At 31.0% G+C, this 13,757-nt stretch overlaps 1 protein-coding gene across 13 annotated transcripts in view; it reads right to left on the reverse strand.

Moving 5' to 3' along the window:
- The window catches only part of LOC143198732 (uncharacterized), a 55,984-nt gene that overhangs the window by 12,919 nt on the left and 29,308 nt on the right, over positions 1 to 13,757 (reverse strand). For 10 of the 13 annotated variants that reach the window (XM_076408127.1, XM_076408129.1, XM_076408124.1 and 7 more), the window contains exons 4-6: positions 12,439 to 12,692; positions 12,248 to 12,377; positions 1,570 to 1,796 (exon numbers count right to left, since the gene is read on the reverse strand). In XM_076408127.1, the coding sequence (XP_076264242.1) occupies positions 1,570 to 1,796; positions 12,248 to 12,377; positions 12,439 to 12,692 (611 nt within the window). The remainder of the gene's footprint in view (positions 1 to 1,569; positions 1,797 to 12,247; positions 12,378 to 12,438; positions 12,693 to 13,757) is intronic. The other 3 variants (XM_076408131.1, XM_076408120.1, XM_076408128.1) reach the window with 1 other exon arrangement.

Below are 13,757 nucleotides of genomic sequence, written 5' to 3' on the forward strand. Positions count from 1 at the left end.
ATCTTTCCGTCGGCCATGTGACACTTTATGTCACACAAATAAACAATTAAAAAGCAACCAGTGTTTCTATTCCACTAATTATACTAATTATACTAGACACTAATTTTGGGGTGTTACTAGATCAAGATTCATGTCAAACTCATTGACTCAACAAACTAATTGAAATTGTCTCTTTGGGGTGGTGTAAAAACAACGAAATTGGTATGAACTCAAGCAAAGAAAAACATGAAACACCGTTTTTTCACACCCGCGGTATTGTCGCAAAGGTGACAGCAAAGGCTACAAGTCACAGCTGATGATAGATAATACTTTAAATTAAACACATTGTAGCAATTTCTCTGAGTAAAGCTTCAAAATTAAAAAATCAACACCCTACCTTAATTTATTTTCCCTATTAATTAATTTAGTTAATTTAATTAGTTGCATTAAGTATAGAAAATTATATGAAGTAGGTCATACACATAAAAATACTTAAAAAAATATAAAATGTATGTCACATGATTCTCGTGATAATAAGAATATATTTTTTAATATGGCAGGGATAAAAAACAACTGAAAATTAATTAGTAGATCTATAACGACTGCTGCTGCACGAACAAAGGAGCGCCGCCATGGAATGTGAAGCGCAACATTTTAACTGGGATGGCCAAGTTTGGCGATATAACCAACAAATCCTCGAACCATTCCTTATAAAATCAATAGGTTATTTGTCTAATTTAATCTGGCAATTTAAGAGTCACAATAAAATTGTTATTTGATTTATAATTTCGAATAAAATTATTTTTTTAATAGCACCTATCTGATAAGCCGGCAAATATTTGCTATTACATGTTATGTTCTATTTTATTTCATAGTTCGTAGTTCATTCATGCAATTTGTGTAGTAATATAAGGATGGGAAAAGTAATTTCGGTTTTGCCTAATAAAGGGCTTCATGTTATCAGCCAGGGTTGTTTATATATGTGTATTAGAGCATGATTCGTACTTAAAGTTTTTTATATTAGGCTTAATTTTTAGTTACGATGATTTATGTGAAATGTTTATTGGAAAAAGTTTCTATTCGTGTTATATTGGAGTAAAGTATAAAATTAGTTTTAAAAAATGAGATAGAATGTTGTCCAATGCGTCGGAACATGTAACCGAATCAGTCTATAAAATAAGATTTGATTTGGCGACAAGAGATAGATTTGATTGACATTGCGACGTGCTGACGTCACAAATGTTTATGCACTGTATCGGCTGTTTTATTAGAAGGGCTATATCTAAACGAAATATTATGGTGGATGAAATGTAGATTATGTATTTTAGGTTGCATAGGTACTTAAAAAAACTAGAATCTCTAGGTCAAGGGCTTTGAAGTTGATGTGTTGCGACTACAAATAAGATTCCGACTTTTTTTCTATCAAAGACTGGATATTTGACAAAATATTGTCTATCGCTAGTTACTACTTTTTACACATTTTTTCTAAATCTATTTTCTAATCTGTTAATAATCTGTGTAATTTTGTTTTTGTTATATCCCATTTTAACTGAATAAAATGTTATTAAAGATTAAGTTTCACCAACTTACAATAGGAAATGTTCATCCCAATAAGGAGAATCCGTATTCTTTTGCACCGACGTTTGGTTCTTCTGAGATGGCTCGTCCATCTCGATCACGCAGAAAGGTTCAACACAGCCCTGATTGCCACCCAGTTGTGTGGCTCGGATAACCTTTACCAAGAGTCGTTTGTCTCCTTGCATTTCAGCAGCGTTCATAGGCGAATGGTTAGGCGTGGAGGTATAAGCGTTAGCCTGCTGAAAAAGAGAAAAATACTTTATTGTTTTTGTTTTTTGGAATAATATTAAAGATGTTATCGGTACCAAAGAAAGTTTTTGGTTATTGTTATCAGTAAATGGTTTATTAATTATTTAATGCATCAATATTTCTCAAAATATTTTGTAGATATTACACTGAAGTGTTAGTAATATAGGAAATAAAAACTATCCTCTAAAAATATTCCAGCTTGTAGCACTCTCTGTGATTCTAACGTTATATAGGAGATCTCCTATGGATGGAAATATGGATTAGCTACTCTTTAACTTCAGTTATTCATCATTAAGCCTGTAAAGTATTACTTTGTCAAATCCTTACTGGTGGCACTAATTTAGTTAACAAACAATAATTTTAATAATATGTCATTCTTTTTATTTGTTAAAAAAGTATTTAATTATGTGACTTTACGAGAAAATGCATAAAACTTTACAGGTTTATAATAAACCTTCATTCAGCTATAAAATGGCAGCATTACTCCTTGGTATATTACTCTTTTAATAGGTGTATTTTATTCCTAATAAAGTTTGCAAAAATAACGGCTCGAATTTAACTACTACAAAAATAGCTAAAATCGTTGAAATAAAAATTTCACAATTCCGTGTCAGATTATTACTTAATATTAAGGATAAAATGTACGTTTATAATAATAATAGTTGTTCCTGGGTATGAATTAACAGGAAATTATTGCAATTATAAAGAATTAAGTTCAAATTAACTAAATACTGTTACAAACAATTCATATAAAATGTGCTAAAAACGATGACTAAATCTACTGATAATTTTGACATTTAGAGATTATAATTATGAGCCTTTGTTTAGAAACGGATAACATATTTCTCTTTCACCCTTCACCTCTATATCTTACTAGTTCAGCAAAAAAGCAAAAAAAGAGTTCCTCCTCAATCAATCCTCGTTGCCTGAAAACCTCAGGGTTACAAAAACTAACAAACTAACTATACTAAATATACTAAATATATTAACAAAGACCGAGCATGAAAAAAGGTTTTGTTAGATGGGGAGGAAACAACAATTTTTTTAATATCTTCTTTGTTTCCTTTAAATGCACGTGAAACTAAAATATCTTATTATTTTACTTGATTCTTATACGTACATTCTTTTTAGTAGTAGTAGTAGTTTTGGGGCGTTACCAAAAGATGGCGCAACCAATGTTAAACCGTATCGAATCATAAATGCATTATTATATTTTAAGAGTAGTTATTTTCCTGTAAAATCAGCATGAATCAGTTTTGCTGAAGTGTAATCAACATGGTTCCCACCACGGTTATGCCAAGAAAATATAATTTTTGTACTGCTTTTTTTGTTTTAGCGTAAAGAAAGGAAAAGAAAAGTGATACTAATTCAATAAAAAGATAAAAAGTATCGCAACTGAAGCTGTAAGGTCACAAAGGTCACACTAGCCACACTATTTTACGATTAGGAAACATCCGAGCTTCGAAAAACATTCCTAGTCTGTGCATTCCCAGCACATGCATCATGGTTCAAGGCGTAAGGGAACCAAAGGCGGACTGAAGTTGCTGTGAATTAACTTTTGCTGTGAAGTCTGGAATTTGGACATAAACTTGCCATTCATGATGTATGACAAAGACGGAAATACATAGGAAATGTTTGATTCATATTAACAATTCGAAACTAAAAGCAACAAACAAGCCTACAACCTAAATTAAACGAGATTGAACATTTTCTTTACAACCTGAAAGTAATTACTATTTTCAAAGCAATTTTATTACATTACGTCGCAGTCTCATTATTATATACCTCGGATTATTTTTTCTTCATGTGGTATGTGTTAAGTTAAAAATATGTGCGTGCAGCTGATTCATCTGTTACGTCTTCAAATAATTTCACAACGCTCACAGGTCAATTCACCGTGTTTTCAACATTTAGATAAGATTTCATAGCGGCAACTTGGCGATCGTTAGCGATGTTTTGGATCCTCAAAACCAGTGATTCTCGAACGTGTCGCTTTTACGTGCCGCCAAACTTTTAAATCGTCACAAGTGTACCGCAACAAAAAAAAAGATTAAGAATTAGCGCTCTAAAGCGTGGCAATCAACCATATTACTATCTAAGAAAATATTTTCACGGTTCTAAGTTGTTTTGGAACCTATATATATATATATATATATATATATATATATATATATATATATATATATATATATATATATATATATATATATATTTGAGCTTAAAAGAAATCTGAATTGATTGAAAATTTTGAAATGTGGAAAGAGAATATCGAAAAAACAAAGTATGTATATATATAATATGATGAGAGGAAGAGAGGCTTTTAGAACTCCTCACTCTTATTATTATGTACATATATACAAATGCATACATATATTTATGTAGAAAATAAGTTTGGTTTGTTATTGTAGTGTTTATCTATAGATAAATAAATTATATTTGTTGTCACACATATTGTTTTCTTTTTTCTTCCAATAGAAATTATTTGATTTGTATTAATATTTTAATTTATTAGAGGTGACATTTGTACCTACCATCAATCTATCCAAATTCAAAAGGATTTTTTTTAGTTCAAAGATTTTACATTATTTTTAAACCCAAGAAAATATATTCAATATATATTATATTCTTGAAATCTACATATAATTCACAAGAACTGGCAACGTGGTAAAATCAAATTGCAGTACGCCTGTCAGGAGTCTCTATCAGTAGACGATTGTCACATGCAGTGAAAAATTACCTTAATTAATAATTATTAAATTCTAATTACGACTTTTTGGTGTTGTGAAAAAAGTGTATTCAGTTTAATATAAATAAGATATGTGCTTGCAATTTCAATATAACAAAAACCTTTGTATTGTAATTAAATTATGCAAGCTTTATAACAAGATTAAATACAGATAATGTTTTTGTTTCACCGAATATTAACAAAACAATACAAAAATATTTCTCAATAATTACAAATTTATGAAATAATTCTATTTCATAAGCAGATTATTTGTAATATTAGAACATCTATATACGCAAGGAATCGTGCTTGTTTCTCTTTTCAATATTCTCATTATAGTCAGAGTTAATTCAAGGTATCCCCCGCATTTAGATAAGATGGTTTACACACGGTTTGGAGGTCATTAGAGCTGTTTTGGATCAACCGTATCGTAACAATTACCTTTACCTAGCCAAGAGGCTTTTTATTTGTCTTTATATGTGTCTGTGTCTATTAAAATTAATAATCTACCATTGAATTATATGATTTCTATATTCAGATTCCTACAGTTTATATTTGAAAGGGTATAAAAAGAAATGTGAGTGTGTTAAAAGATTATTAAATTAAGTTATTTAATTTTAAACATTGTTTAACATTTTGCGAACAAAATATATAATTAATTTGTGAATTCAAGGAAATTTATTCTATTTATATTATATTCTTCAAATGTACGTATAATTTTCAACAACTGGCAACGTTAATAATTCAAATTTTTGTGAATCCTCCAGAACTAGACTCTTGTATATAGGAAGGCGAATAAAATAAAATATTTATTGCAATTAGTTTCAGTTACACTTCTGTACAAAGAAACCAATCAGAAAGATTTACATTAACGAATATGCCATTCAGACTTTATATGTGTAAAGCGTTATGGTAAAACAAAACTAAATAACTTATCTTCGCGATTCTTGACATATTATATCATTATTTTGAAATTACTCAGTTAATGTATCAAATAACTGAAAAGTCGAACCATAATACTATATCAAGCTAATGCCTAAATGAAAACCACCCACCAAAATGTTAATTATTATTTAAAGGAAAACAAAGTACAGCTTAATAAGGCTAAAAATAGGTTAGCGTCTTATAAGATACGAAACTACTGTAAACAGAGTGGGAGTAAATGACATCAAAAGTTCTAGGGAGGAATTAGTCTCCGTGGTTATTAGGCATGAAACAATAGAACGCAAGTTCTTTAATAGCTACACAAAATTGTAGAGTACTAAAAATAATATTAGTGTGTGCAGGCATTTTATTGTAAATCATTTAATCCTCAAGCTAATTTTATATAAGCTTCTAAACATTTTTTGTGATATATTTTTTGGCATCAATGATATGAAGATATGAGTAAAATAGTACAAATATAAATACTAAATTATCAATTACATTACTTATATATAAGTAACTTTAGTTAGGAGTCATTATTCGTTTATAAGAAAGAACTATATGGTATAACAACTCAGGCACTGCTAACAACAGTACAACAAAAAAAAAAGAATTTCTACTCAAATCATAGCTTAAGGTGTACAAAAATGTATTTTCCGACTGATGAGTCCCTTCAGAGTTGACACTGAAAGGATGAAATGTGCTTGTAGCATGTATATGTGACACTATTTTTTATACACAATCATTCCTTCTCACGCAGCATTGTTTTTTTTTGTAATATAGCAAAAAACCAATTTATATTTTTCTGGCCGTATTAGCCTGATTTAGTGCCATCAAACTTCTGAATATTCTCATTCTCATAAAAGAGAAATTATTTTCTATTGGTTTAAAAAATCTAGGAAAATTAATAAACGTTCCGTTCCAAACGTAATGTTCTTTTTTCTTTTCGCTTTATTTCCCGGGCCTTTTCTTGGTGAGTTTTTTCTTACAATAATGAATTCTCATACAGTATTGTTTTTTGCTTTTGAGAAAAAAAATTAATTCTTATCTTTCCTGCCTTATTGACCCGATTTAACACCTCTTGTACATAAAGACATTAAAAAAAGTAGAATAAATGTAAAGCAACAAAAAGTTAATTTTATTGGTTTATTAAAATTCTTCTTTTGAAAAATTATCGAAAAGTAATAGTTAACGAAAATGTTGGCTTGGTTGGCGTAGTGGTTAAGGCGACAGGAAGGATCTCCTACTATTGCGATAGTTGCGATTCCGGCAAGGAATAACCATCCGAGTCACGCCAGTAACCAGGCTGGGTAAGACTTAATGCCGATGACCGTGGTTCAGAACCCACGTTAAACACTAGGTCCAGATAAACCCTCGTTGGTAAAAAGAGACTTTAAAATATATTTTAAAAAAAACCAAAAAAAATAGTTACCAAAAACATCCATAAATTTCTCAAAAAATCGATTTAATAAAAATATATCGATATATCCCTATTCCAGAAAAGCAGTACTGTTACTGTTGCTTACTGTTAGACAAAGCAGTATTAATGAAAATCGATATTATCGAAAAAAATATAAACCAATATAACCACAATTGACAATGAACATTGCTCTCTGTTATTATATCAGTGCATTAAAGAAACATCATATATAATTATAATATATTCCCTCGTAATTAAAATAAGAGGCAATAATTATCAAGCATCATAATTTTAAGGCAATAACAAAATGATAATTAATGGAGGTTGGAATTCAAATTAAAAAAAATCTATTTGTACCTAAACAGTGTGTTTATTCCACGCCCGAAAAAGCTTAAATTTTTTATTAAGTCTTGATATTTCTCGTTGTGTCGGTCTGGATTTATAACCCAAACATCAATCTCTGAGATCCTGCGAAAACAAAACAAAAACTGGACGTAATATAAGACTACTTTGTTTTGCTAGAGTTTTTTTTTATTGTGCTTTATTTCGGGGACGATTTATAGACATCGTTAATGCTTTTTTTGCTCTAAGTTTTCAGTATCTGTATATTGATACTACTGTTATTATTTCGAAATAATTTGATAGTTCTTTAGAGTCTTACTCTTCATTGTTCAAGATTGTAAAGGTCTGTTGTAAGAATCGTTTTTATTACATCTTACACTAGATATGTTTAGTACAATTTTAATTAAGAAATTAATTTATTATTATTGTTCTGGTGTACTTGTATCAACACAGAACTGTAGGAGTGAATACGTATATTTGAATTTCTCAAATTATAAAATATTTGTTTAAAAAAAGTTTGACTATTTTTTACATTTTGGTGAGTTCCTTATTTATTTTTTGAAGTTGGTTCAATTTTTCTTTATAAAAATATTTATTTTTCTCTTTTTAGTGTTAGATATATACTCAATAAATTACGCAGTTATTTTATTAAGTATTACAATGGATAGTCCAAGTAAAACTACAGCCAGTGTGAGGAAAAAGAGGAATAAAGAAACAATGATTGAAAATAAGGAATGCTCAGGCACTGGGGCCCGCGGTTGCTGCCTAGTTGGGAATCGAACCCGCGACATCCGCGTGCGAGCTTAACGCTCTAACTAGTAGAATATAGAAACAGTTGCCTACCATGTTTCTACGACTTCTCATATGATATTCACATCAGTCATCAATGTTTCGTCACATCCGTTCCCCAATAACATTATACACAAATATCTGATTATTTTAGATAAAAAAATATGTGAAAACATTGTACGCTTTTGAAATTTGAGGTTTTCCCTCGATTTAACCTGATTTACCTCCATCAGATTTCTGAATATTTTACAAAAGTCGCGGTAGAAATGCAAAGTGCCCAAGAGAAATTGTTCTCTAGGGGTTGAAATAAATTTGGAAATATTAATAACCCTTTTATTTTCTGTTTTGTTTGCGTTTTCCTTCAAAACTCTTCGATTTTTTGGTAAGAATGGTGTTACCCAGTAGTGATACCGAAGATTGCAGATAATGCAGCAATGATATGTTAATAATAACCGGAGTAGTGGTTTACATCTAAATAAAATTATTATATTTACTGTTTTATCCGCTGATAATGATTTATTTATTTATTTCAGAACAATGATTTATGACTAAACTGTTCATTTTAATGTCTACATGAAATAAAACAATAAAACACGAACATATTTTACAGGAAAATCGTAAAAAAAATTATTCCATCATGCCGTAATCTGTAATTTTCGTAATTTGTGGAAAATTATTGGAGCTTAGTTCCCCCTCATAAACATTTATTTTAATGTCGCGCCGGATTTGCTATCATCTGAATTTCAAAGTTTTTAAATATTTTTTTTAAAGTATATAGCGTCCCTGTAGTATGTTATTATTCCTGCTGTAGTCCCCTAAACTTGGATCGATCCAGTGGCAACTTAATAAACTTTTATAGTTCTGATTTCCATTTAACGGAGACCAGACAACAAGTCTGGCTCTGAAGATGGCGCCACTATGTATCAAGACAAACTATTTTCGGTGTTTCAATATACCCACAGGTCTTGTTATGTCACATAGAATATTCGAATATTCCTGTTATAACTTAATGTTTATTCAGCAATATTTAATTAATATATTCATAAAATGGGTTAATTATACCGTATAATTAATATTTTGTAGCATAATAAGTCTGCAATTTTTCTATATTAATGGGTGTATGTAAAAAATAATTATCAAAGGAATTTCTTTAGATTTTGATAAAAGTTACCTTAAATTATTGTGTTTTTGGATAATATGTATCAATAAAATAAAAAATAGTAGCAATACTTATAAAATGTTGAATTGTATAAAAGATAATGGTTGTTACTACATTCTGCGACAAAACTTTAGCACAATATTCAGTAACTCAGCTTCAGCACTCAACTGCAGCTTTTTGCTGCGTACAAAAATGGTAAACAATTTAGTAACGTTAAAAATGCTATCGAAGATAAACGGAAAAAGTAATATTACATTATGTTAAAAAGACCTATATCAAGCGCTGCCGAAGACAGTCTCTATTTATTGATAAACCAATTCAAACAAAACAATAAACCAAAACCAAAATCAAACGTACCAGTTATTGAATAAAAAATAAAAAATAATGATTAATTCCTTTTTTTACTTACTGTGCTATTTTATTGATATTATCCTTATTTTTATAAAGAAATCTTAAAAATATCAGTATTGTTGAAATTTTGGCATTGCCTGAGAAAATTTAGTCGAAATATCCAGAAATAAATGAGTATACACAATATTAATACGGAGTTAAAACAAATTAAAATTATCGGCCAAATGAATTTAAATAAATATATTGTTTATAAATAAATACCGTTATTTCAAATTCGAGCATCTTCGTTTTTTTTTGTTATAATCGATTAACAAACACTCAAACACTTCATTTTCAAGAAGAACAAGAATAGTTCGGTTGAAATTTACCACAGATCACGTAAACCTTTACCGATTATTCACACTAGGGGTGTTGGTCACTGGAAAAAATATCGATATTACGATATATCGATATTTAAAAAAATATATCGATGTTTTTAGGAAAAAATAAAAATAGTGATATATTAGGCAATGTTTTATTCAAAATTTCTTGATAAACCTTTAAAATTAAGTGCCTATTTTCTTTTTAATAAGTTTTTTAAAAATCATTTTTAATATATTCTGACAAAATATAGAAAAATATCGGCTAAAAAAATATCGATATATCGGCCAAAATATCGATATTTTTTTCAGAAAATATCGATATATCGATATTTTTTAGGGGAATTTAGAAAAAACTAACGATAACTGATTCAAATTTATATTATTTATGGTTCTATATTTTGGAAATTGTGGATTTAATGTCGAAATTTTATTAACATAATAAATACGATGTTTGATATTTATTGTTCTATATTAGGACACAAACATATAGATATAACAATTCCATAAAAGCATCTAAAAACATTTCTTTCGATATATTTTTTTAGGCAATATTTTCTGATTTTACGGGGACCATATATGTCCAAATTAATAACCGACCAAAATTTAATTGCACTCAGCAATTTATTTAATTATATAGACAGATGGGGTAATAAAGGATTTACTGAGTTTAAAACTACACAGATTAAAAGGGATATAGTAATTGATCAATGGTTTATTGTACTTGGAACTCTTTCAATCATAACGATTTTTCATACACGATTTGTTAGGATTTATTGAACAATATTTTTAACCGACTTCAAAAAATGAGGAGGTTCTATGTTAGGCTGTATATATATTTTTTATGTATGTTCGCCGATTTCTCCGTCAATTATGCACTGATTTTCAAAATTCTTTTTTATTCGAAAAAGTGCACTTCCGAGATGGTCCCATAGGAACCAAGTTAGGATCAAACGGGGGAAGGGTGGAAATCGAGGAAAATTTTCAAATTTCCAAGGCATGTACAAAATTTTCACATATTTTTTGAGCTAAAACAATTAGGTATTTGTGTATAATGTGATTCCTAAATTGATGTGACGAAAAATCGGAAGTAGTTCAGTGTAAAAGTCAGTCAGTTTGCTTTTTAAGTACTAAACATATCACATGAGCCGTCGTAGAAACAACTGTTTCTATGGTGTAATGGTTAGAATGTTCAGCTCACACAAGGAGGTCGCGGATTCGATTCCCAACAAGGCAGCAACTTTTGTTGTTCTAGTTTGATTGGAACATTTGTCAAATCACCTAGACTAGATAGCGGACCCCAGTACCTCAAACGTTCCTATTTTTTTCTCATATGGCCTGTACTTTTACTTGGACTATCCATTGTAATACTTAATAAAATAACTGCATACTTTATTGAGCAAATATATAACACTAAAAAGAGAAAATAAAATATTTTAACAAAAAAATTGACCTGACTTCAAAAAATAAATAAGGAACTAAGGAATAAATAAGACAAACTGTACTAGAGACTCCGAACTAGGAAAACCAATGTTTATTCACTGGAGTATGCTGAATTCAAATGCAGTCGTAAAATAAATAGAGTAAGACTGCCATTTTTTTTTAAATATACAACCTAACATAGAACCTCCTCCTTCTTCGAAGTCGGTGAAAAATGACATATCGTCTATTCAAAATATCAGCGAACTCACGTCATCACGATGTCGAATGTATGGCCTATCGCAATTTGTAAATTCGTTTTAAGATCAAACAATATTTTCCTTCTCATTTTATTACTGTTAAATAGAGCTACAATGCTGTGTGATAGATTCGTATATATATATAGAACCGAATCAGCCTAAGAAATTCGCCTGGTTGCCAAATCTCTGCAAAATTCGCTAAAACTTTAGTGATTATAATTACAGGTTATAAATCTTCAAATGTTTCAGTTTTTTTTTTGTTTGAATACATTTCAAGTCGCAGCTTATTATTACTCTGATGCTACTAAGGAGTCAGAAACAATCAGAATGAGATAACATATGCACCAAAAACAAGTACATCTAACTTTATTTGTTTATATATGATATTTGTTGACTACAACGAGAATTTTATGTTAAATATCCATGCCAAAATGAACTAAAACTCAAAGATAATGTGGCAACATTGCGACCTTGATAATGTCAGTTCACGTCTTGAACGGGCTATATACATCAAATTATTACATTGTATACTGGTGGCTAGTGAAATGGCTAGTTACAAAAACCGGAAAGTAATTACCGACACACCTGGTCATTACACAAAATGAATATTCACGCTTGAATCTTAATAAATCAATTCCAATAAGATTAAATTAATCAAAAAATGTCAAAAAACACGTTAAAAATGGTACTTACCATACTATCGTAGTGCAGAGGAAGCATACGGCCTGGCGTTTCAACATGTCGAATAAGCCTTGGGCAGGTGGGATACTGAGCTAGATTGAAATGAACTTCGGTGTTTCTCAGAGCGTTCGTGATTACTTCGCTACGGAATCACACCACTCTATAAGTATAACTCGGAACGTGACTTACATTGCGCGACTTACGTTATGACTTCTTGTAATTGAGACTCATCCAGGTTGTTCTTGATGTTGCCCACCGGGGCCAGGGCCACCTTGATTTCCGGCCAGCCGTCGCATTTCACGCTGGCCTGGAGCTTCTCCGAGACGCAGAAGATGTTGAGACGAGCTCGGAACCTGTTCAGGTTTACTCGGTAGTGGGAAACGTCGACCTTGTCGCCCTTCTGACGGGATGATTTCAGTTGGAAAGCTGGTGTTGCCTCACAGTCACATGTTATTGACTGTAAAATGAAAAGAATGATATTATGATATGTTATTGTGTAAAAATATTGTATATAACAGGTCAAATGAAAAGTTCCAGGCCTACCATTCAACATAATTCCCTTCAAGGGTGATACACTAATTATAGCCACCCTCCAACTTTTCGATACCATTTTTGTAGTACGATTTGTCCTTGGCTTCAAAATAGGCCTCAGTTTCAGCGATCAGCTCTTCATTCGACGAAAATATCTTCCCAGTGAGCATTCTTTTGAGATCTGAGAACAGGAAATAGTCGATGGGGGCCAGATCTGAAGAATACGGTGGAAGAGGAAGCAATTCGAAGCCTAATTCATGGATTGTTGTCATTGTTTCATCGTCCAATAACGCTATGTAATAGTCGCTATTGACGGTCCTTCCTTTCTCAAGGTAGCGAATGAAAATTATTCCATGCGCATCCCAAAATACAGACGCCATAACCTTGCCAGCAGACTATTGCGTTTTCCCACGCTTTGGAGCGGGTTCATTGGGTGCAGTCAACTCGGATGAGTGTCGATTGGACTTCGGAGTGAAATGATGGAGCCATGTTTCATCCATTGTCACATATCGACGAAAAAACTCGGGTTTATTACGCTTGATCATCTTCAAACACTGCTCTGAATCATCAACTCGTCGTTGTTTTTGGTCAAAAGTGAGCTCGCGCGGCACCCACTTTGCACAGAGCTTTCTCACACGTTCAGTTGATATCTTTAGAGTGTCTCCTATTTCATTCAATTTCAATTTACGGCCATTCAAAATCATTTTGTGGATTTTTATATTTTGTTAATGTTTTTGACGGTAACAACCTCTTTTGGGCGTCCACTGCGTTCACCGTCTTCGGTGCTTATTTAACCACGTCTAAACTTAGCATACCAATCCTTGATGGTTGATTTTCCTGGGGCAGTGTCCGGAAACTCGGCATCAAACCAAGTTTTTGCTTCGACTGTATTTTTTCCCTTCAAAAAGCAATATTTTATCAACACGCGAAATTCCATTTTATCAATTTTTTTCACAATAACAAAAGTTGCTTCTCTCAAAATGCTCTTATT

The sequence above is a fragment of the Rhynchophorus ferrugineus genome, unplaced genomic scaffold (assembly GCF_030347505.1).
Source record: "Rhynchophorus ferrugineus isolate W39M unplaced genomic scaffold, kcgeb_rfMv2 rfM6, whole genome shotgun sequence".
NCBI classification, from domain to species: domain Eukaryota; kingdom Metazoa; phylum Arthropoda; class Insecta; order Coleoptera; family Curculionidae; genus Rhynchophorus; species Rhynchophorus ferrugineus.